General features: G+C 41.8%; 1 protein-coding gene across 4 annotated transcripts; it reads left to right on the top strand.

The window, feature by feature from the left end:
- The first annotated feature begins 737 nt into the window (after positions 1 to 737).
- CBLL1 (Cbl proto-oncogene like 1) lies at positions 738 to 23,242 on the top strand. 4 transcript variants are annotated; one of them, XM_045288929.1, is made up of 6 exons: positions 738 to 883; positions 7,119 to 7,289; positions 14,318 to 14,415; positions 14,756 to 14,839; positions 16,788 to 16,861; positions 19,794 to 23,242. In XM_045288929.1, the coding sequence occupies exons 1-6, from the start codon at positions 835 to 837 to the stop codon at positions 20,827 to 20,829; spliced, it is 1,512 nt and encodes a 503-aa protein (XP_045144864.1). In that variant the 5' UTR covers positions 738 to 834; the 3' UTR covers positions 20,830 to 23,242. The 4 variants fall into 4 exon arrangements, with proteins under 4 accessions (XP_045144864.1, XP_045144863.1, XP_004702649.1 ...); XM_045288928.1 differs by having other exon boundaries at positions 741 to 883; positions 14,315 to 14,415; XM_004702592.2 differs by lacking the exon at positions 738 to 883 and adding an exon at positions 1,823 to 1,837.
- The last annotated feature ends 1,997 nt before the right edge of the window (positions 23,243 to 25,239 follow it).

The following is a 25,239-nucleotide window of genomic DNA, read 5'->3' as shown; positions in this document are numbered from 1 at the left end:
GCCCAATCATGGCTTCTTGAACTTGGGTTTACATTGATCTGAAACTTAGCTAATAAGCTAAATAATGACACGAAACCAAAAGACACAAACCACTTCCTAATTGAAAAGGACTCTCCTTTTACACTTCCAATTGCCACCAGGGTTGGGTCACGTCAGCAGTCAGCAGAGCTGACTGGAGAAATGGGGGTACAAAGTATAGAAGAGATTTTAAGCCTCCCTCGCTTCACCCAACAAAAGCAGTCCCAGGAACGGCAACCACCTTGAAAGCCATTTGATAATACAGTATTTTTATTGTAACAAAAGCAGGGGTAATTGTGTCACAAATGTCCTTAGTTGTGAATGTACCGAAGAAATATTTTATGAAGCTGCAGGCACAGTGGGAAAGACTTTAAAAAAGATCCTAGCAAAGCCATCACCAAATGAAACGGTATGCTCATCCAAGTATTATTCAAAGCCATCATTGCATAACCATGCAGATACACTACACTGCTACCCACACTTTCTTCGGAGTTCAGTTCAGAGGAAACACTGCTCGAAGAGGTCAATATAAAATACATCTGTTCTTGATCATGGAACGCCGGCACTGAAAGTGTGAACAACACAAGGTAACGATGTCGTCACCAAGGGACGACAAGAATAGAACTCAAATCCCCTGATTCCCGAGCTTGTGTTTTTCACTAATTGTGCTCCTTTCTACTCCTCCGAGTGCATCAAGTGTAAAGCGCCGGCGAAAGGAGTGAACACAAATGAGCCGAGTCCGAGGGGGGACGACCGCGCCGGGGGTCCCAGGCACCGCCACCTTTGGGCACTTTCCTTTTGTTTGGGCTGAGGAAGATGAAAGCAGCCGCGACCACAAACCCTTGGGACCAAGAACTGGAACTAGGTACCGCCTATTGTGGTAACTCTCGCTCGGTCATTGCAGGCCTTTTCTTTTGCACCTTTCCTTTCCCGCCAAACCCTGCCCTTCACCTCGCCCGGTGCCGGTGCCCGCCCGGGTGCACATTACTGCCGGGCGTCCCTGGGACCTAGGGGCGGCTGCGCGGCGCTCGCCCGTCCGGCCGCGACGTTCCAGGGAGCCCCAGCGCCACGGGCGTGTTCTCTAGAACGGGAGCGGTAGTCAAGCGTTATGGAAAGGTGTTTCCACTGTGAGAAACTTAAAGCGGTGGGAACCTGGGCAGGCTCCAAGTCTGCTCTACCGTGGGTCTCTGTGGCGCGTTGCGACAAAGCAACATTAGACAAAAGAAACAGTCTTTTCCTCGGGCTGGGAGCGTCTAACCGCTCGGGCATCCCCGGGGCGACCTCCCTCCGGAGCGCCCACGTTGGCACTTGCCCCTGCGCCGGAGGGACTGAGCTCTCAGACCCTGGGGGCTTCCAAACCGTTACTCCACCCGCCGGGGTGGGGCCAGCCCAACGGCTAAGCCTGCGCAGTAGGCCGGGCCGGTTCCGGGGGTCTGGGCACTACAAGTCCCACAAGGCAACGCTCCGCAGGGGCTTGAGACCCCCCTTCCCAGCCCGGAGATCCCTGTTGCTTGAACACTAACATTAACACAGGCGCCCTTAACACCGTTAAAGGCGACTTTCTCTTGAAATATATAAGCACACTCTTGCTGTGTCCCTCGCGTACTCGCTCTTTCTCCCGTTGCCCAAACTTCCTCATCGGAGTGGGGAGAGCCAGGCGAGAAAAGGAGCCGTACTCCCCGGAGGACAGAGCTCGGCGTCCCGGTCGTACTTCCGCCTTCCGGGCTCCGGAAGGCAGTGCGCACGCGCCGCCTGCAACTCCGGCGCGGTCCACTTCCGCTCCCACTGTGCTCTGCGAGCCGAATCATGGATCACACTGGTAAGGAGGCGGAGGCAATGGGGGTCCCGGTCCCATGCCCCCTTGGCCGGCCTGGGACCGGCCGCCCAGCGGGCATAGGGGGGTTACGCTCGCCCCAAAGCGTTTGGTTGTGGCGGTGAGAAAGAAATCTCTCCGACCTCTCTCCGTACCCGGCAAGGGCCAGCCGCTTCCCGGCCTACCCTCCGGGGCGGTAGCTCCAGCCTCCGTGCCGGCAAAGCCGCCCTTCTGGATCTGCTGGGCGCCGAGCCGGACGGCGGGCAGCGCGGGCATTCCCACTCTTCCAATCCGGGCTCTGTCCTGCGTGGTGCGCCCTGGCGGCTAGATTCCCGTGTCCACGCGGGGGATCCTCGCTGCGCTCTCCGCTCCGGCTGGAAGTGGATGCGCGAGAGTGGGTCGGAGATGTCCTGCTGTCTCCCTGGGCTCTGGGCGGGAGCCGTGGTGGCCACTTTGTGTCGTTATTGCCTCTGTTTCTTTGAGCGAGAGTTGGAGCGCGGAATCGGATAATAGCGTGTGGAATCATGCATGGAGCAGCTTCTCTAAGCCCAAAGCATGTCCCGCGCTTGGCTGAGGTCCTCATTGGTCATTTGGGAACGTAACTAAGGAGAGCGTAAAACGCAAGGCATTTGCATCCTTTCTCCAAGTAAGACTGGCTCCACCCCGTTGTTGTGCGTATGTGTTTGCTTTGGCTTCTGCTTTTCGTGGTTTGTAGATATTAAAGTGTGCTGCAGGTTAGAAGGTGGCCCATGCAGCTATGTTAATCGTATCACAGGGAAAACGACTTTTTCCTGTCTAGACAGTAATTGAGATGTATGCCAACGATAACCAAGTATGGAGTGTCTAGTTTTAGTCCTCGTGTTGGGCTGGCAAACAAGACAGTAGCATGCTGCTCTAGTGGAGGTTACCGGACGTTCTGCTGGAGAGGTTAGTAAAGCGTTGAAAAGCCACTTAAGATAGTTACAAAATGTGTATTTTGAAGAAAGTGAAAGAGCGATGTGTTAGTAATGGTAGAGTGGTCAGGGAAAGTTTTTCTGGAAAGCTCAAATCTGATAGATAAGAAGAATTCTTCCAATAAGTTCAAGGATTCTGAGGAATGGAGAACATAGAGAAGGCCAGTTGGCGAGAGCCTCGTTGGCTAGAGCCTCGTTGGCTAGCAGGAAAGACCCATAGGATGAAATTGGACAGGAAGGCGGGAGTCAGGTCATGCAGGGCATGGACGGCTGCAGTAAATATTTGACTCTTATTTTCAGTGCACCATGCAGCCTTTTAAGGAGCCCCCGTGGCTTAAGCATTGCTTGGGCTGCTAATCACATCAGCAGTTCAAATGCACCAGCTGTTTAGTGAGAGAATAGTGAGGCTGTAGAGACGCACAGTCTCTGAAATCCTAAGGAGCAGTTCTGTTCTGTCTTACAGGTTCCGTATGAGTTGGAAGTGCATGTAGTTAGTAAACATTATAGGAGGTAACACTCAGTGATAGATGCTGATGGTGTGGAGGTATCTGAAGAGAAAGAAGAAATGCCTGGGTTTCTGGCTAAAGTGGTGGGTAGATAATGTGTCTATTATTAAGTTGAAGAAAAACATTTTTAGGAGGAGAAATTTGGACACAAGCATTTGTTTTCAGACTACTTAAATGGGTTGGAGAGTGAGACATACAAGGTTACATTTCTATGTGTCTAGTGGTGCTAAAACAGACTTACCACAAATGGGTGGCTTAACCAACAGATTTATTCTCTCACATTTTAAGAGGGTAGGAGTCCAAATTCAGGGCACCAGTTGTAGGGAAAGGCTTTTCTCTCTCTTGGCTTAGCGAAAGGTCCTTGTCTCCTTTCCACATCTTTAGGTCTGGTATCCATTGGATCTACTTGTGTCTTGGCATCAACTTTCCCCTGATGCATTCATTCAGCTTCTTGCTGTTCTTTCCACATTGTCAGTGCCCCCCCCCCCCTTTTTTCTATTGCCTTTTCCTTTTTGCAATATAAAAGATGATGCAGACCTCACCCGGGGGGAACTCTCCTCCCGTGGCATTAGGATTGTGACCTGATCACACCCTCACATAACTGCTAGGCCACTGAGAAACATGGCCCAGTAAAGTGGGCATATTTGGGGGGTACCATTCAATCAATGACTCAAGGGGAGAAAAGCTATCAAATAGATAATTTGAGATACTCTGTTGGTGATGAGGCAAGATAAATGAGAGGCTTCAAAATTTTGTGGAAAATGGAATTGAAATGTAATTGAATTTTTCCATGAATTCTTTGAAGCTCCTTTGTATTTGAAAATCAGTAATTTAACAGTAATATTTTTAGGCAGGGGGTATGTGTGATACTTGAGAACAAGTATAGAAAAGGTTCTAGAACCAGACTCTAAGGAACGCCAACAAACAGAACTTGGGGATCTTGTTAAGAGAAACAAACCTTTTTGTTCTGGGCTTTATATGTTTAGATAGTAGATTCAAAAGGAAATTGTACAGTATGGTGGAAATTTGCATATAACATATGGGTATGTCCAGATTCTCAGTAAAGCAAAAAAAAGGCTCCCAGAGCAATCCCAGAGAGTGGATTTTGCCTTGGACTGCTGATCACAAGGTTTGAAACCACCAGCCACTCTTTGGAAGCAGGATGGGGCTTTCTACTCCCATAAAAATTTGTATAGGAGCAGTGCAACTGTGTCCTTTGGGATTAGCTATGAGTTGGAGTTAACGAGAAGGCAGAGTCTGGTTTGGCGAGTCTGCGGCAAACTAAGGTGGTAGAGGCTGCAGGTTCTTGACACTAGTGCTAGGCTGTGCCAGCAGCAGAACAGGTGTGTGAAATGAACTTGTAGCAGTGGAGTGGTGGTATTCTCAGCATTCACAAACACAAATAGCACCAGGAGTCCTTCGGCTAGCTGAAGGACAGCACTGGGCAGTTAATTGTTTTCAGCTTTCTTTTAAAAAATGTGTTAGGAAGTCACATGGCTTTAGAGCAGGAAAGTCATTCTGCCATTTCTACATTTTGCTTATTACATTGCTTCTAGATACTGTTACAGGCATAAGCAATCAGAAGAAATATATTGCTCAACTTGTTAGGCTGTTAATGAATTGTTGTTACAAGTTAATCAAGTTGGTTGGAATTATTTATCCTAACAGACGTTTTAGCTATCCACATACAACCTTTTTCATTATTTTTTTGATCAGTTATTATAAAATGGTATAAAGTAGGTATGAAGACATTTTCAGTTATCATGAAGGACCTGTTTTGAATTTTGTTCCATATATTGTTCAGAAATGAACGTGAATTTTACATGTGTTTGTAAAAATTAGCCTTGGAGTTCCTTAAGGAGTCCCGGTGGCACTGTTGGGTAAGCATTGGACTACTAACTTCAAGGTTGACAGTTCAAACTGACCAGCTGCTCCACGAGAGAAAGACGAGGCTCTTGCTCCCATAAAGATTTATAGCCTCAGAAACCCTATAGAGCGTGGCTAGGAATTGGAATTTATTCGATGGCATTGGGTTTGTTTGTTTTTCTTGGGGTTCCTTAGTACTAGTTTACTACTTCCAAACGAGGGTGTACAGATTTTATTTCGGTCTGGCCCTGAGTTTTGAGTGCAATTATTTCTCAAAGTGTAATACTAGCCTTGCTCAATAACTTGCCATGCTGAAAACTTTGCACTAATTAAAAATTATTTGCGTTTTCTATTTTAGGACATTTTCTTTTTTGGCCTAGGTAGAGTTGAGCCATTTCTGTTATTATAATGTTTTTATATACCTGAGTTAAATATTTTCTGTATTGTAATATCTTCATATATTTGGGAAAAGGTGGCTCTTTAGCTTTTAAATGGAGTAAATTCTATGAAATAATGCTATTCACAGAGTATGAATAGTTTATTTCATGATACATAAGCAGGGAATTTTAGGAACTAGAAAACACCAGTTGTCTAGAATAATTGAATCTAACGGAAATCTTGTATCCTCTGAAACTGTAACTTTTTATTACAATGTTCACAAGAGTAACTTGGTTACATGTGTATCTCTAGAATGTACAGCCCTGTTGTCTGCATGTTTTTAATATTAAATTGTATCATTTTTACTATTATATGCTTCTTAGAAAAGCTATGTAACATGTAAGGGAGTAATTACCTTCCTGAAAACTAATGCCATTTAATTTTGCCATTGTCACTCTTTTTGCACTTGCAGTTGTATTGCTTGTCCTGATGTACAAGCAATACAGTGTAGCTTATTTAGTGATTGCTGACTTTATATGCTTTCTGAACAGACATAGAGATTGTTGTTTTTAGGAGCCCATGAATCACTTTTGACTCATGCAACAGGAGGAAACACTGTCTGGTCTGGCGCGATCCTCACAGTGGTTACTGTGTTTCTGGCCATTGTTGCCACCCTTATGTCAGTCCATCTTGCTGAGAGTCCTCTTTATTCCTGACCCTCCACTTTTCTGAGTGGAAAATTCAGCTTATACACAAGTATATTTTTTGGTCATCCTTGCTCCTTTAGGAACATTCTGGCTATACTTGGAGATACAAGGATCATTTTTCTTCTTTTCCTCCTCACTGTTATTCTTTTTTTTCCTTTTCTTTCTCTTTTAACTCTTTTATTGGGGGCTCATACAACTCTTAGAATCCATACATATATCAATTGTGTAAAGCACATTTGTGCATTTGTTACCCTCATCATTCTCAAAACATTTGCTCTCCACTTAAGTCCCTGGCATCAGCTCTTCATCTCCCCCTCCTTCCCCACTTCCCCCCTCCCTCATGAACCCTTGATAATTTATAAATTATTATTTTGTCATATCTTACCTCACTGTTATTCTTAAAAACCTTTGTAGTTTCTTTAAGACAGAGATTCATGTCTTGGATTCATGAGGGTTTGATACATCTATAAACCCTTGTGGAATTAAATAACACATTTGGTTCATCTAGCTAAGGAGAGAGTGTATAACTGATTAGTTTCTTAAAGGTTTCTGTGCTTTTAAAAGGGCTCAGAATCATTGCTTTAAGGGTTTCTGCAATATGAAGAAAATAATTAAACTTGAGTAATTAATAACATTTAAAATCAGAGTGCAGATCATTAACTCCTGATAATGTTATGTACCTATATACTCGAATATAAACACACCTGAATATCAGCCAAGGCACCTAATTTTAACACAAAAACGGCATTAAAAATGTGCTGAAAAACTTGGCTTATACACGAGTATGTAAGATATGTTGCTTTCCTAGTTAGGGCAGAAGAGTCTTACAAAAGCATAGTAAAAGAAATGATAACTCTATTGTTTGTTTTTCACGTAGATAATGAGTTACAAGGCACTAACAGTTCTGGATCGTTGGGTGGTCTTGATGTGCGCAGACGAATTCCTATAAAGCTCATCTCCAAGCAGGCGGCGAACAAAGCCAAAACTGCACCTCGAACTCCGAGGACTGTAAGCAGGATGCCTGCAAAGACGCCGACTGGTGATGAAGGTAAGTTACTTGATAGGTCCTGCAGCCTTTGTGTTGTCTCGTGTGGTCTTATTGATCCTCTGTTCATCTTTTTGTTTGACCTCTTATTTTTGCATGATGTACTATTCTCTCTCTGTAGGGATGTTTTTGGCTAAATTTTGTTGAAAATAGCATTGCTCATTAGTTTTTTAAAAGAGCTAAACAGTTCTACAGAAATATATAACATTAATACCTCCCTCCCCATAGTTTATCCCCACAGGTAGTTTTTTTCTAAAGTTTTGAAATATAGAAATATTACTTTTTATATATAATTGCCCCCCACCCTCCCCATTGGAACATACATTTGAGATTTTGCTACATCCCCAAACCTACTGCTGTTGAGTCAGTCCAACTCACTGTGACCATGTGTAGAGTTTCCCCGCCTCTAACCTTCGCAGGAATACACAGGCCCCTCTTTCTCCCCGGAGCTGTCCCGTCCCTAACTACCAGCATCACCAGGGCATCCTGACCCTGTCAATCACTACTTACAAGTGCATTCTATTTTACAAAAGTAGCTTTACAGTATTTCATTCTGTAGATGTATTGTTTACCAGCATTTAAAACTCTTACGTGACTCAGTAAACAAGACGGTCATCTCACTGACAAATGGTTACATTCTGACGTATGTTTTTGTTTTGCTTTCAACTCATATTCACTAACCTAATGAAAATATCAACCACCATCTGTAATGGAAGTATACTTTAGAGATTTAGTTGTTAAAATTTACCAGCACATCATTGCTTTATTCTTTTATTTTACTATCTTCGTAGGCTGAACATTTTGCTTATTGATTTTCATTGTTGTCTCTTGTGTAAAATGAATTTATGCTTTTATATTTTATTTTTCTAAATGTTTTGTTGTGAATGGGTGAAGGTTTATAGCGTAGTTCATCGGTTTTACATTCAACAAGTTAAACAAAGTTTGCTTCAACGCACCCATTGCTGTCCCCTCATTGAATCACTGCCCTATCCCACTTCCGTTGTTTCCTCTTCCTGATCCTCCTCTCCTCGCCCTCTGAACTTTGTCCGTGGGTAAGTGTTGCCCTTTGGTTTTTAATGTTGATTATTCTAACATGGGGGTGCATTCTGTTTCAGACCTGAAGTGTGACTGAGGGCCATAGTCATGGGGTTTTCCACCAGTCGCTGGCTGACCGGTGAGCCAGGCCTCTTTGATGATTTTGAGTTCTGTTCCACATTTTTCTCCAACTCTGTCGAGGACTTGCTTTTCGTAGGTGATAGTGGTAGCCAGACGCCAGCCAGAGTTCTTCTCGTCTCAGGGTTGTGGTGACTGATGTGCACTTGTTCCATCAGTTATTGGACTAATCGTTTCTATATGTCTGGCAATTTTCATTACTCTTCTGTGCTCTGGACAAGGAGAGACCAATAGTTAACACCTTTTGATGACTGCTCCCTGGAGCTTTTAAGTTCCAATTGCTACTCACCAAAGATGGATATAGAACATTGTCTTTGTGGATCATGTCATGCCAGTTGACTGGTGTCTTCAGAGATTATGGTTCTGAGCCCTGGGGCTTAGTGATTCATTGCCTCAAGCTCCTTGGTTAGGTTGGAGAAGCATTCATAACTCTGCCTCCTGTGTGCTGCACCACATTCATGTTTACTGCAAAGGTAAATGTACACATACAAATTAATACACTTGCCAAGCCTATATATGATAGGGTATCCCCCCTTGGCCCCACCCCCCAAAAAAAGGAAAACAAGCTGGGCTCAGCAGAGATTTTTTATTACGCATTTTATGAACATAGAGCAACTTGCTGTGAATTAGTGCGCCCAGCGGTGTTGCCTTGGAAGGTTTTCTCTGGTGACTGAATTTTTTTCATAGAAGCAGTTTCACCCAAACCTTATTTTTTGTGATGGCCAATTTAAGAGAATAGCGTGCAGCTGTGAAATTTTGTTTTTTGCTCTGGGAAAATGCTGCAGAAACTGTTGTGATGTTGAACACATCTTACAAGGTCGGCACTATGGGAAAAACTCAGGTGTACAAGTGGTTTTCTTTTTTCTAAAAAGGTGAAATGTTGATTGATGACAAACCTCATTCTGGACTTCGGTCAACTTCTCAAATGGACGAAAATGTCGACGAAATTCAGGCACTTGTTTTCGAAGACCGACAATGATGACAGACCATTGAAGAGATGGGGAAGTTATCTCCGCTATCGTGGAGCTTGCTGAAAAATCTGTGCCTTGGGTTCTGACTGACAAGGACAAAGAGGGTTGAGTGGAATCATGCTGTGCTCTGAAAGAACAGCTCCAAAGTGACCCACACTTTCTCCCCAAGGTCATTGCTGGTGCCAAAACATGGTGCTATTCTTACGACCCCAAAAGCAAACATCAGCCAAGTCAGTGGAAGACACTATCATCACCTCGCCTAAAAACTCTTCAAGTGAAATCAAAGATCAAGACGATGCTCATTTGCTTTTTGGATATGAAGGGGATAGTGCATTTGGAGTTCACTCCACCATGTCAGACTGTTAATCAATCTTTCTATTCGAGGTTCTGAGAAGATTGTATAACAGTGTGCAACATAGAAGGCCTGATTCATGGCAGACAGGGAGACTTGTTTTGCCACCACAACAATGCACCTGCTCACGCAGCCGTCTCAGTGTGCCCGTTTTTGGCAAAAAAAACCCCCAGCATGCCTCTCTTGCCCCATGCGCCTAACTCACCCTTGTATGTTTGTGAGTTTATTTCCACTCTCCCTCTCATATCTGTTCAGCCTTTTTGTCTATCCAAGCATTAAGTCATAGATCACAGTTGTTATAGGTTTTTAGCATTTTGGGGAGTAATTTGGGCTTATAAGTGTCCTTCACACATTTCTTAGTATCTATACCCTGCAAAATTTGCATGTTGTGAATTAGGGCATTTTAGAACTTGGTGGATAATTTTGCGTGTTAGAATTAGCTCTTGTCAGATTGCTCTTTAAAAGTATTTGTTCATACTTCCTTTAAACATTTTATGGTTTCTGTTAAGTTTTTTATTACTGTGTTTGTGTTATCTTTCAGAGTCTTGCTCGCTACTTGTTCTGACTCTCCCATTTCATACCCATTGCTCAGTTTTATTTTTGGTTACCCATTTTCTCATTGATTTTATGAGTTGTTTGTAAATTAATAAACGTAGCCCTTTTTCATGTACTTTCAGGGTCCTTGAGCTGTACAAATGGTTCACACCCTTAGCTATTAACTGAAAGGTTAGAGATTTGAATACATTCAGCGGTGCCTGGAAGAAAGGCCTGGGGAGCTACTTCACGCAAAGCAGCCGTTGCAAACCTGGGGGAGCACAGTGCTGCTCCGACACACACGGCGTTCGGATTGTTCAGTGGCAGTTGACTTTGCATATTCCCTATTTGTTTTTTGAATTTTGTATGTAACATTTTTTTATGGAGCTGTTTGAAGGTTCTGTGAGTTAGATGTTCAGTCTTTCCCTTTGTGATGTCCAGATTTCATGACATTCTTAAAGAGGCCCTCCCTGTTGACAGTTTTCCCATCTCGTCCTGTAGTATAAGACTGATCACACTCTGGCTTGCAGACCACATTTGGCTGTTTGTGTAACGTTCTGTTAGAGCACACCTGTGCTGACTCACTTCATTATCTCCTGTGGCTGTTCTCATCTATTCAGTCAGATTGTGTGATCAAATAACACACAGTTCCCCAAGAAGTGCTGCATCAGATTCTTTACATGCTGCTGGACAGTTTAATTAGCATAATATGTTTATAAAAATACCTCCTAGGGGGATTGAGAAAATGTGGGCACCACGTCTGACATCCTTTGGCCTGTACCAAGGAGCAGAGTCCAACTCCGCACCAGCCCAAGGCTGATTGTCACAAGGCAGGGGGTCAGACATGTACCTACTGTTTGTCTTTCTGACACCGTCCGCCCTTCCCATGGCATTCGTCTGTTGGGTTTGATAATCCACCTCAGTGGCCACCCAGAGCCCACAGACAGTACTCAATATTATGGGAGTTTATTAGGAAAGGGAACAGGTTGCCTCAAGCCCGAGGTAGAAAACCTAAGGATACAGTCATTGGTCCATAGCAACCCCTCTCCTCAGCCAGCAGCCAAGTCTGTGGTCCTCAGCTTCTTCGTCCTGTGCTCCTTTGCCCATCTGTGTGCCAGGAAGGCTGCCCTCTTTGTCTCACTGCTTCATAGTCCTGTCGCTGCTCCTCGTTCTGTCTCCTCGCTGTTGCCAGCGCCACTTCAGACAGGTATCTCACGCACCCTCCACCGGTGGCTCTTTTTTCTTGATGGTCAGAGATTCACTCTTCCTGCTTCTGGTGGCACTGTCAGGTGAGCTTATTAGACTGCTAACTTTAAAGTCAGCAGTTCAAACCTACCAGCCACTTCTTGGGAGAAAGAGAAGCCTGCCTACTCCCGTTAAGATTTACATTCTCAGAATTCTTATAAAGGTTTACTGAGTTGGAATCGATTTGATGGCATTTGGCTTTGATTTTGGACCGAGACTAAGAAGTGTATTGAGAGAACTTTTCTACAGCCATCCAGTGGTCACAGAGGCATCCTTAAGCATGTTTTGTTTAGAAAAATCATGCACGTATGAAGTAGACCCCTTGTAGCAATAAATTTTGACTTGCCCCTGTTACTTAATCATGTGGGTAAAGTTAAAACTCGTATGCTTTGGGTAATCTGTTTACCAGCTTTTGGGCCAAAAGAGTCATGAGAAGCCTTGCACCTTGGAGAGAGAGATTTGTTCCTCAACTTTAGGTAATTGGATTCTATCTGGAATTCTCATCACATTGCTCCTGTTTTTTGTTTTGTATGAGGTAGGATTTCTAGAAACTTTTAAAAGTAGGCCAGGGAGATTGACCTCATTTGATCTTGGTATTGTCTTATGTTAGGTTACATTAATGTGTATGTTGTGTGGTAGAAGAGACATGTAGATCTGATATGGCTCTAGGCTCGGGATGATAAACCAACGAAAAGTTTTAATTGAAAGAATCAACTAGGTATTGGTATGTTGTTTCTAAAATTGGGCTCATTTGGGGACTGAAGAAGACACCTGCTTTAATCAGTCATAAAAAGACAATCTAATATTCTTTGTTTCATTCTTTTGTAATAAAACGACTGGCAGCATGAGACCACCTTTAAAAAGTTTATTTATTTTTAATTCAACTGAGATTGATTTAGTGCCCACTGACACTATTCATTGGGAGTTCTGGTGGCATGGTAGTTATGTGTTGGGCTGCTAAGCACAGGGTCAGCAGTTTGAAACCACCAGCCAGTACACAGGAGACTTTGGGTTTGACACTTTGTTCTGGTGATAAACAAACCAAATACAAACCTCAGTTCTTTCAGAATTTTCCCTAAGAAGGCCATTTGTTTTGAGATAGTTACAAATTCATATGCAGAAAACAAAGCAAACTCACTGCCATCGATTTGGTGCCAACTTTTTTTTAACAGTTTAATCGGCATGTAATTTACATAGTATACAATTCAATAGTTCAATCATATCAAGGACAATTGTACAATCATTATCATTACTCTATCAATTTTAAACACCCCCACCCCCACCCCCACTCCCGGGTTAAATTGCCTTTAAAATGACTTGTATAATCATAGTCAGTTCTAGTGCTCCCTGCCCCCTCCTGCCTTCATTTCCCACTCCTGAAATCCCCCTCCCCTCCCTATTGCCCACCCATTCTCCCCCGGGCATGCCCTGTCAACCCCTACATCAGTTATTAGCACAATGAATTTACTCTTCCTGGAGGTCACAACCCGGGAAACCCAAGAGAAACAATAAAAACCAAAATGAAAATAAGATGGTAAGGAAAAAATAATAGTACTTAGACCAAAATGCATATAATGACTTAAAGAGAAAAGACCTTCATCAACCTTCCCGAAGCCAGGGAAGAAACACATTTCTGTCATGGAACAAGTAAGAGATACTTGCACCCAGAACCAACTCCGGTTGGGTCTATAGGGAGGTCATCTGGACAAGTATTGAGTTTGATCCAGCATAATCAAGATTTACAGTGGTCTCTGCCTGACAAGACTCTTCAAGACTTGCCTGTGGTTAGTGGGGATCTGCCAGCATCTCAGTCTGACCAGATGGGTTTGGGGCTCCCATGGCCCTCAGCCTTCTACAAATTGGGTGTTCATAATTTTAGCTCTGGTACTTTTCCCTTCACCATATTCAAATTTTGTAATTGTCATCTTTGCATCACACAAGCTGGTGTGCTTCTTCCGTGTAGACTTATTTGCCTCCTCACTTAGATGGCTGCTTGTTTGAATACAAGTCTTTAAGATCCCAGACACTATTCCGATTGATAGCCAGGCATCATCTACTTTCTTCACCAACCTTTGTTGTCGCACTCTTATCTTCTTTGATCATTGCGTGAAGGTGAGTATCGCGCAGGGCCATGTTATCAGAACTAACTGTTCTTGAATTGGGCCTAGAGTTAAGTAGGAGCCCAGGCTCCATCTGCCTGTCCCTGGGTTTTGTACTCCTCAGGTTTACTCTGGTGGTAGTAATATGACAAATTCACAACCTATAATATCAACTGCATCAATAGCCATAAGCCAATCAGCAACCAATCAGAACGCCCCCCCCACACACACACACAAAGAAAAACAGGAAAATCCACAAGAAAGCAAGCTATCACATTTTTAAATAGGAAAAATGGTGACCGTTTTCAAAATTTGTACAGCATACATGATGGTAAACAGTAACATCTTCTATTAGAGGCATCTTGGTCGATTGGTAAGAAGAACCCTTGGTTGGGAGTCTGCTCCAGGCTCTACCACGAGTCCATGTGTTGAGCGATTGCCCGTCTCCATCCTGCAGTGTTTTCAGTTCTGAAGAGATCTTAGTAGGTTGTTGCCCAGCTCACTTTTAATTGACGTTTTAAACTAGTCTTGAGTACTTGTTCTCAGAAGAGCTTTGAAAGGGAATCAAGCGGGCTTTTCAGTGAACAGCCCTGTTTTACCTCCATAACGTCATTTGAGATTTGGAAAGTTAATGAGGACACTTTCTTTTCTCAGAAGGATTTGATTATAATGAAGAAGAACGGTATGACTGTAAAGGGGGAGAGCACTTTGGAAACCAGCGAAGATTTCCTGGTCACCTATTTTGGGACTTTCAGGTATAACTATAAAAATTAAAACTTTTTAGAAGAATGTGTAGAATACATAAAGAAGGTCTAGTATGAACTTTTGTTAGAGCTATGACTTTTAACACACAAACTATTTGTTTACTATTGCCCTCTTTCTACTTTTTAAAATAATTCGAGTAAGGTCAAATGAAGTCAGCAACCAGTAATGACTACTTTAAACCAACAGCCAGTGGCTGTATAGCTAATGGTGGGGGGCTATTTATAGATAATATCAAGAAACCGTATTTCTACTTGTTTTAACAGCTTTTGTAAAATAATAACCACTTTATGTAGACTATAATTGCACTAACATTTTAACTCATTCCCACAGATAAACATCTTGGGTGTAAAGGATGATACACCAGTTCATTTCTGTGACAAATGTGGGTTACCTATTAAAATCTATGGGCGAATGGTAAGTGTAACTCTACTAAAGTTTGCCTTTGTAAATGCAAGGATTTGCTCTGCGGGGAGATTCCGAAATCTTGGTAGATAGGTTTATCATTGTTTTGTTGTTCTTATCGGGCACCAGTGGGTTGATTCTAACTCATAGCAACTCCACGAGCCAGAGAAATGCCCTGTCAGACTTTCTTGGAAGTAAGTAGGAAATAACCAAGGGATGTTCTTGCGTGACTTGTAAAAGAATAACACCAATTCTCAAAAGAAAATAATTTCTTTGGCCTGCTGGATACTTGTTAGCTTACATTTAATACTTTTAATTTATTAAGGAAAAGCATATTTTTTCCTTGCCTTAACAGAATGAAATTGGTTATTAATTTTTGAAGGCCATAATCTTTAACATAAAAACTGGATAGTGTGTATACTTGTTGGAAATGGAACTATAATTGTTACAAACTATTTTGTAAAATCATAACAGTATTTTTAGGAGCCCTGGTAATACAGGGGTTAACCATTACCATAACCATAATCTCTTGGATGGATTCAAACTCACTAACCGCTCTGTGGGAGAAGGTGAGGCTGTCTGCTCCTTGAAAGATAAGTCTTGGGAACCCTAAGGGTCAATTCTGCTCTGTCCTGTGGGGCTGCCAACGACTGGAATTGACTCATAGCTGGGTTTAGTCGATTTTTATGGTTTAACTGTAGTTTTACAGTAAGGATGATTTTTCCTTTCTCAAGGAAAGATAGTTTCATATTTGTTTGAAAAAATTTTAAATAGTAATATCTGTGAATGGTAGAGTGGGGATTATGGGAGGTTTTTTTTTCTTTGTAGTCATGCTGGAATGTAGTACTTAATGCTGTGTTAACATTTTACTGTGCTCTGATTTCTTTTCATTTTTTTGGTTCATTAGCTTAAGAACACTAGGGTAAAATGCTACTGAAATTAAATACAGGAGATATTTTCTACTTGTCTGCTTTGAATAATTTCAGGAGGAACAAAGTAAGATAAAGTAGAGAACTCAAAAAAACAAAACAAAACAAAACCCAAAGAACTCTTCCTCAGGAGCTTTTAACCTGTGTGCCCAATGGATAAAATTTTTAAATTTACACTTCAGAAACTATATGCTAATGTACATTTTTGGTAAAAATGATTAAAACTTTTCAGCAGAGTTTCAAGGGTCTTTGTGACTAAAAGAGGTTAATCATGTCTTTTATAGCATTAGTATTTAGTAAGTGTTCATTTATTGATAATACAATTTCATTAAGTTCTCAAGAGTCACGGGGGGAGCTGAGCCAGTCAGGGTACGATGTAGCAATGATGAAACATGCAACTTTCCTCTAGTTCCTAAATGCTTCCTCCCCACCAGTACCCCACCCCCACTATCATGATCCCAATTATACTACCTTACAAATCTGACTAGACCAGAGGATGTGCACTGGTACAGATAGGAACTGGAAACACAGGGAATCCAGGACAGATGACCTCTTCAGGACCAGTGCTGAGAGTGGCGATACCGGGAGGGTGGAGGGAACGTGGTGTGGAAAGGGGGAACCAATTACAAGGATCTACATATAACCTCCTCCCTGAGGGACGGACAACGGAAATGTGGGTGAAGGGAGACGTCAGGCAGTATAAGATATGACAAAATAATAGTAGTTTATAAATTATCAAGGGTTCGTGAGGGAGGGAGGAGCAGGGAAGGAGGGGAAAAATGAGGAGCTGATACCAAGGGCTCAAGTAGAAAGCAAATGTTTTAAGAATGATGATGGCAACAAATGTACAAATGTGCTTGACACAATAGATGGATGTATGGATTGTGAAAAGAGTTGTACGAGCCCCAAATAAAATGATTAAAAAAAAAGTTCTCAAGGATCTTCTCTGTGTAGGTCAGTATACTTGTAGTTACTTCTTTGGGGAAAATTTTAAGTTCTAATATGTTTAACTGATATGTCTCTGTTTACAGATTCCATGCAAACATGTGTTTTGCTATGACTGTGCTATTTTACATGAAAAAAAGGGAGATAAAATGTGTCCGGGGTAAGAACATTATTACATTGTTAAATAATAAAGTTCATGCTAGAGTGATTTGTAATCTCACATAAACTGGAGACAAGGTATCAACTGTGTAATCAGTGCTCATGTTTCTCACATTCTCCTACAGATACAGCGCAAGGTAGCCGCTCCCAGTTCTCAGATTGGTCAAAATGCCAAAATGTATTTGTCATCATTGTGTTACCACCCAAAACAATCATTTTCTTTTTTTGACAGGGCCCTAGAAGGGTGATTTGAGTGATTAAGAGTAAAAACTCTTTATTATCGATGTGACATTTGGTTTCTTCATCTCGAAAATGGGGTAATAATAATAATACCTCCTGAGGTTGTTAATACTCAGACCTATTGCTGTTGAGTCAGTGCTGACTTATATTGGCCCATAGGGTTTCCAAGGCTATGCCTACATAGAAGCTGAATGTTGTATCGTTCTTCTGTGGAGTGGCTAGCAGATTTGACCACTGACCTGGCTAGCGGGTAAGTGCTTAGCCACTGTGCCACAAGGACTCCATAGATAGGGCTAGTTTGTTCTGGATCCTGCAGGAGCATTCCAGATGGATATATATGAATTTTCCAAATTGAAACACACACACACACACACACACACACACACACACACATTTCCCAGCATATAGCAAACACTGTGTAAATGTAAGCTATTATTTGTTACCTTTGTATCTGATTATTATATCTTGAGTGTCTTAAAACACTATCTGGTATAGATTCATCCCAGTCATGAAGAGATAGAAGTATCGGTTGATATCAGTCTTTTTTGGAATGCTCTTGCAGGATCCAGAAAGAATTAGAACCTTTTTATATGAATTTGGCACCCCAGTAAGGCTTGACAGAAGTTTTGAGAGAGGCTTTTTTAAAGTAGCTATAGGCTAACTAGATTCCTCATGACCCATTCTGTGGGTGATTGTCAAGGATGATTCCTTATCGTGGCATAGGAAAGTTGGCATCAGTGGGTGAGAAATTGATTATTGACAGCTCCTTAACCATAGAATTGCTATGGATTGGAGCTGACTCAGTGACAGTGACCCCTGGCAACTAATTTTCTCTTCCTTCTTTTTTTTAACACCTAATTTTCTTGATGTATTGAAATACCCTTTTAAAGTCATATTCCGTTGAAAGTTTTAAAAATTCTTTAAAAATCTATCCTGTGAGCTTAATGAATACTTCCCCCCCCCTAGAATTATCATTCAGACGTGTTATGAAATTTAAAATGTATATTCACTTACTTTCGTTGTGTTTTCTTAATGACTAATTTTCTACACTTGCTCTTAGCCAAAAAGCCGAGAAACGATTAATGACTGATTTTTTAACACAGTGTACATTAACTTTATGTAGTGAACTTGTTTATTTCAATGGGATAATAGATTTTTGATAGATTTTCTATATGAAAATACTATGCAGAGGGCACTGAAAGATCTTGCTCTTTTGATATAGTGCTGTAATGTTCATACTTGGAGCAAATCTTGTTTTCAAGACAACATATATAACTGCAGTAACATGTATATTATATAATATATCATAATATATAATATATTAATATAATCTATAACTACAGTAAGCATTTTTTTGTTATGACCCATATCTGCTTTAAAACATAAGTCTATCAGGATTACCATCTCCAAATCAGGAAATGAACAGAAAAACAAAAAACTCCCCACAGCAGCCATGGCAATGCTGATTTTAAATATTGTATACTATTGCTCTAAAGCATCACCCGAAAGAAATGATACCGCCTCCTATTGAAACGATCCTGGCTCTTGACTTACCCGTGAATTGGAAGTTAAAAATGAGGCTTGTGCCAAACGGTGTCTAAAAAGAAGGCTAGCTAGTGTCAATGGGAAATGCCAGGCTTTTAGATGGTCACAGTGGTCACAACTCCCAGTCAATGGCGTGGAGCCATTTAATGTGATTTCAGATGGCTTGATGTATCCCATGATACATTTTTATAATATAGTACTTTACCAAGGGACTCATAGTGTCATTTTCATTGTTCCATTTCTTCTTAAAGATACTATTGTAGGAAAGGAGAAATAGATGTAAGTTAGTAGAGTAGACATTTTAGCAACTTTATAGTACAGTTGGAAATGAAAACCCAGAGAGTGAGTGATTTCTCCAAGGTCACAGAGCCCACACTAGACCCAGCTTGTCTGGTGCCCAGTTGAGGCCTCTTGCCACTGTATCAAGCAGACTCTAAAGAGTGGATTACACATAGTGAAATATAAAATAGTATAATCTTATTGAGTCACTAAGGAAGGATAACTTAAATTTAGTGCTCACTATTTAGAAAGACAGGAAGGTGTAATATATTTCAGTAGTAAACCTGCCAGAAAATTGAGAAAGATTGAGTCCTAAGGGCCTCTTACTAGTTAAAGTTTGAATTTAAAATTAAAATGTTTTATTAAAAACCCGTACTATTATAATGATCTTGATCATCTTTGTATTTCTTAAAGTACCTTCTACATAGTGTTTTCCACTTAGTAGTGTTGCTCCACAAATCATGCAGTGCATTAAATACTGCGCGACTCTGACGTCTGTGGTTGTAAGTGATAGGCTGTCTGGCTCGTCCTTCCTGGGTGGAGGCAGCACAGAATTACGTATTTGAGAAAATAGGCTAGATTCTGGGTCTTAGGAAGAATAAAGTCTCTCTTAAAAGTGTACTATTTGATAAGTCCTTGTCATTTATTTTTGTAGTGGAATTTGAGTTTGATAGAAATGCTGATGTTTATAGCTAGCACGTGACGAAATGAGGAAGATTAAAGATGTACTCACAGTAAATATTTTCAACTGTGAACTTCTGCTGTATTTTTCACAACGTTTTAAAAGTAGGTGTGTCTTTGAGATGAAATGTATTATTTTTATATTCTGTTCTGAGTAAATCCCAATTTTTCTCTCCCTTCTAATTCAGTTGTAGTGATCCTGTGCAGCGAATTGAGCAGTGTACACGAGGTTCTCTCTTCATGTGTAGCATTGTTCAAGGGTGCAAGAGAACGTACTTGTCTCAGAGAGACTTGCAGGCACATATCAACCATCGCCACATGAGAGCGGGCAAACCTGTTACTCGTGCTTCCCTTGAAAACGTCCATCCTCCTATTGCCCCGCCTCCAGCTGACATTCCTGACCGCTTTATCATGCCTCCAGAGAAGCATCATATGAGCCATATTCCACCAAAGCAGCACATCATGATGCCGCCGCCTCCTTTGCAGCACGTGCCACACGAGCACTATAACCAGCCGCACGAGGATCTCCGCCCTCCTCCAGCAGAATTGTCCATGGCTCCTCCTCCACCTCGGTCGGTCAGTCAGGAAACCTTTCGTATCTCAACAAGAAAACACAGCAATTTGATAACTGTCCCTATTCAGGATGACTCAAATTCAGGTGCTAGAGAACCACCACCTCCTGCCCCAGCACCTGCTCACCATCATCCTGAATATCAGGGTCAACCAGTGGTATCGCACCCTCATCATATTATGCCTCCACAGCAACATTATGCACCACCCCCACCTCCTCCACCACCGATAAGCCATCCAATACCCCACCCTCCCCAGGCTGCAGGTACTCCTCACTTGGTTTATAGCCAAGCTCCACCTCCACCAATGACCTCTGCTCCGCCACCAATAACCCCTCCCCCTGGACATATTATTGCCCAGATGCCACCTTATATGAATCATCCTCCTCCAGGACCTCCCCCACCTCAGCATGGTGGCCCACCTGTCAGTGCACCCCCTCCTCACCATTACAATCCTAACTCTCTACCCCAGTTCACTGAAGATCAAGGAACTCTGAGCCCTCCATTTACACAGCCAGGGGGAATGAGCCCTGGTATCTGGCCTGCACCAAGAGGGCCGCCGCCGCCTCCACGAATGCAGGGTCCGCCTTCTCAAACCCCACTTCCTGGACCACATCATCCAGACCAGACGAGATACAGACCTTACTACCAGTGATGATAGTATTGTGAACTGAAGAGGAGGTGATGAGGGGAAACCAACTTATATATAGTCATCCTTTAATTAAGCTTTGACTGTTTGGGGAAGAAAAGCCCCTCTTACAGAGGGGGCTATAAAATACTTTAGGGTCTTGTTCTCTAGATGGTGTTAAACCTTGACCTGGGGCCTGATTTCAAAGTACAATACTGTAGTGCAGATAAATGGCTCAGTTGAACACAGCTATGTTTTAACAACTTTTTTCTCTTAGTGTGTAAATTGACCCAGAGGTGACCAGTTGTAATATTATTTCCTGGGGGGGGAAAACTTTTTTTTTCATTGTTCCACTTTCAGAAGTATTGCTTTTGTTAAACCCAATCTTTAGTTTTTCTTGTGATACATTTTGTTAACCTGTGTAAACGGATTAAATTTCAATATGGTTGTAAAAATGCTATTTTTTATGTGAATTTAAGTGCAGCCACATACTGTTTTTTTTAAAGCCTTACGTTTTACCACTAATTTCTCAAAGTACAACAAAATTATAGAAGGCAGGCAGTCCAATGGTGGAAAATGATTTCACATTGTAGGCACTGGGACAATGAGGTACAGGAAGGATACGATACGCCTTGCTTGGAAGCCTTTTTATGTTTAGGCAGCCTCAGGAACACCAGAGTACCTACGGCTTCTAGAGCCAAGCTGCATTTTTGTTTGTGACATTAAAGATCATTATTGAATATTTGGAAGAATACAGACAAAGTACCTGATTCTATAAGCTCCAAGTTGGTAGGGGATGCTACTCATTCAGGTTTGCCCCTGAATGGTTGGACTGGCATGATTCATCACAAGTAACCTGTGAACTGTTTAAGTGGTCTCTGGGTGCGGTGTGTCTTGCTCTGCGCATTGTTAGAACCTACACCGGACTGAAGAGGCTTGATACAGTTCCTCTCTTCATGGTAGAATTTGATCCTGTGTTCAAGCGGCTTGTTTATTGAGTTTCAACTAAAATTAAAATATCACAGAGGAATTGGTATATTAATGAAAGACATTCTCTTAATCACAAACTTGCATTTGCTCAGGTTTCATTACTGTATGATACGTGATTTTTCCTTTAACTTGAAAACTTAAATTATGATTTCCTGAAGCTTGGTTGGAGCAGTCTAAACTTGGAATGTTTTAGAATGACGCTGCCGGTGAAGACTACCAAGTGATTTTGTATTGGAGAAAAGTTCTTACTAAATTGTGAATTTCAGTGCTTTATACGGTGCCTTTAGAGTCAGCTTTTGCATTATAGGGACTGTTTAATAGTCCAGCTAAGGTAACCACTTAACGGTTTATACAGAACTCATGTATAAATTGATACTCTTGGGATATTGTTATATATCCTTTGACTAAACCCCTGTGAAGGATTTTTTTCCCCTCCTAAAATGGTGCATAACATAAACACGAAATGTATAGGATGCAGCTTTCATTTATAAGATAGTTTGTAGTGTGTACATTGAGAGTATTTTTTTGGCCAAGGATCACCTGATTGCTAATTTAGCATTTTCCAGTGTCAGGGACAGGCAAAGCAAATCCCCATCTTGAGTCATTAGATGCAAAGGCATCTATCTCTGAGCTTAGAGCTGATGTTAGAAATAATAGCAATGGTCATTTCAACCTTTGACCATCCCAACATGACCAATTCACTTTTTTAAAAAGTGGTTTTTCCTACCTAGCAACTCAAGAGTCCAATGTTAATGCAATATTTCTAGTGAGTTCCAGTTATTAGAAGCATGGGAATGAGACAGTGTGAAATGGTGGTAGGGAATGCCACTGTCATGTTACTGTAGGTACTTGGACTGGTGCAAACGCGATTTGCTTTCATGCCCCTGTTTAGGAGCTGTTAAAACAGTACTGCTGGAAATCCAATTCCAGGCTTTGTGTCATGAAATAAGGAACTAGCCAAATTCACACACGAGACCCTCAACGATGAAGAGCTCTCTTGTGGTTTTGAAATTCACTAGGGCTACAAGTGGTGTGGAGCCCCTTAGCACTCTTATGTATTAGACAGGAAACCCAGTATCATGATAAAAGCCCACATTGCAAGAGACAGGCTTTAAAAAAAGACAATTTGTTTCCCGTTAGGTTTGAGAAATCTTTGTTATGCAGGGATACATATCAGATGAATGTTAATAGCAGACAAAAGTTTAAAATGGTATTAGACTTGAATTGATGAGTTTGTTTGAATGAGGGTGGGTGGGTAGAGGATACTAAAATTACTGTTAGTGTTTCTGAGGAAAAAGATGTGAATTCCAACCTTATTTCAGGGAAGCCTTTGAAGCTATGATGGACATAAGTCTAAATTCAATGTATGTATGTTTCATTATATTGCTCTTAAGACTACTGAGGTGGCAGTTTAATTCTTAAAAACAATAAAATGGAAGCATAAATACTATTTTTGCCTAAATGAATTTTTACCTCATGGTGACACTTGGCAGAACACAGAATTTTCCATATTTATGTTGCTTCAACTTTCTACAGGAAAATTAGATCCCTGGCTTGCATATTACAACCCTCAAGTTGAGTGTTTCTTTTTGGCATATTTGTTCAGAGTGTAATGTGATGACGGATGGATCAGCGTCAAGACCATAAGAAACAGTACTATACATCCATATTGCCATTTAAAACTTTTTGTTTAAAACTGTTGTGTAAGTTCTAATTAGGTACTCGGAAAGAGAAATGGAAAAAGTATTTGAACATAATCTTAAAGCTTAAAGTAAGTGACTATTTGCTGAGCGGCATAAAACTTTGTCCTGAAGAACTGGGGTAGCCTCTTTCACCCTTTTGAGCTAGCCTGTCCTGTGAGCACATGGACACCCTCAGGTACCAAGGACAGAGCCAGATCTTCTCAGGTAGATTAGCCAGCAAGCTTATGGATTGATGTTAGAATAGTCACAATCATACTCGAAGAGTCTGTTCTGATTGGTAGCATATTTATTTTTCTTTGCTGGCTTGTTACTGTAATCTGTTTATTTTGTGGTCCACACACCAACGGAAAACACCTACATTTCAAACTACAGTGCCATCACACACAAACACACATCGCTATCCTGAGAAAAAGTCAACGACTTATGTGACAGATGTTCTAAGCACTTAATCATGCACCATTCTCAAGAGACCATCAATGAACATTAAACACATGTGAAATGTTACAAATACGATACAATTGCTAGGTGTGCCATTTTATATAGTGTCCAGGGGAGAAGGCTACATTGGACCGGTGTCGATTGAACAAAGTTTTGAAGTGGATGAAAGAGCCCTGTCGTCAACAAGTCACCTTTCTGAGTTGACGGCCCAGCTGGTACAAGGACTTTGAACTGGATTATACTTGGCATGTTTGAAGAACAGGACTTCTGAGGAAGGAGTGAGACAAGAATAGTAAGCCTTCCGGGTAAGGAGCGGAGCGTGGAGGCCACGAAAGGCCGTGTAGACTGTTAGAAGGATTTTGACCTCATTCCAGTGGGCGTGGGAAACTGTCCTGTGGGTCTGAGCAAGAAGCAGAACGCCCTGGCGCTGACAGGTCAGAGGAACCTGAAGGCCAAGAGAGAAGGGGGATGTTTCTGATCTACACAAGACCTGCTAGATGGGTCATTCAACGGGTCAAGTGGTGGCAGTATATAAAGTGAAACATCTGTGTTAGAGGTGGGGACATAAAAACCAAGGAGCTTACTTTCTAGTTTAAATTCTTAAATATCTTTGTCAAGTACACTGACCAGGGGGGAAATGATTACATTAGAAAAGATAATTAGCAACACTGAGCTAAAACCACATAATCTGAACGAAAGAGAAGTGTTCAGTTTTGTGTCGGAGCACTGATCTATTTGCTAATTGCTCTGCTGGTATACTGTATCCTGCTACCCCGTTCCTGGGTGACGTTGGGACATACCTGTAGCAGCAGCTGTCGTGTTCCCGGGTGTAGTTTAGTTAGGTCCAGGGACGTTACCGGTATTTAGACAGACTCGTTTCTTTTGGGAAGTAACGTTAATATTTAAGAGCTTGAGCTCTGGAGTTAGACTGTCTAGATCAGCAGTTCTCAACCCGTGGGCCCAACCCCTTTGGGGGTGGGACGGCCTTTTCACAAGGGTTGCCTAATCCGTAACAGTAGCAAAATGACAGTGATGAAGTAGCAATGAAAACAATGTTATGGTTGGGGGTCACCACCACATGAGGAACTATGAAGGGGCGGCGGCACGAGGAAGGCTGACAGCACTGGTCTGGATGGAATTTGGGCTCTCCCCCTTGTAACCGTAACTGACAGTGGAAACTGTATTTGTCTCTCTCAAGCTTTGCTTTGTCTTGCTTTTCTGACAAAATGGGAATAATCCTGGTGCCTCATATAGCTGTTTTGAGAAAGACGTGCGTTCTAGACAGATGAAGGGCTTAAAAAAGGAT

This window comes from Echinops telfairi, unplaced genomic scaffold (genome assembly GCF_000313985.2).
Source record: "Echinops telfairi isolate 266 unplaced genomic scaffold, ASM31398v2 ScPeMD7_23;HRSCAF=83, whole genome shotgun sequence".
Lineage (NCBI taxonomy): Eukaryota > Metazoa > Chordata > Mammalia > Afrosoricida > Tenrecidae > Echinops > Echinops telfairi.
This window is presented reverse-complemented; position numbering and strand designations above follow the sequence as displayed.

What these genes read in the sequence shown, in the direction of transcription:
- CBLL1 (XM_045288928.1), top strand. Translation starts at nt 835, where the DNA reads ATGAAAGCAGCCGCGACCACAAACCCTTGGGACCAAGAACTGGAACTA. An exon ending in GGACCAAGAACTGGAACTAG is followed by an intron (nt 884 to 7,118) that starts GTACCGCCTATT and finishes TTTTTCACGTAG; the next exon opens with ATAATGAGTTACAAGGCACT. An exon ending in GACGCCGACTGGTGATGAAG is followed by an intron (nt 7,290 to 14,314) that starts GTAAGTTACTTG and finishes TTCTTTTCTCAG; the next exon opens with AAGGATTTGATTATAATGAA.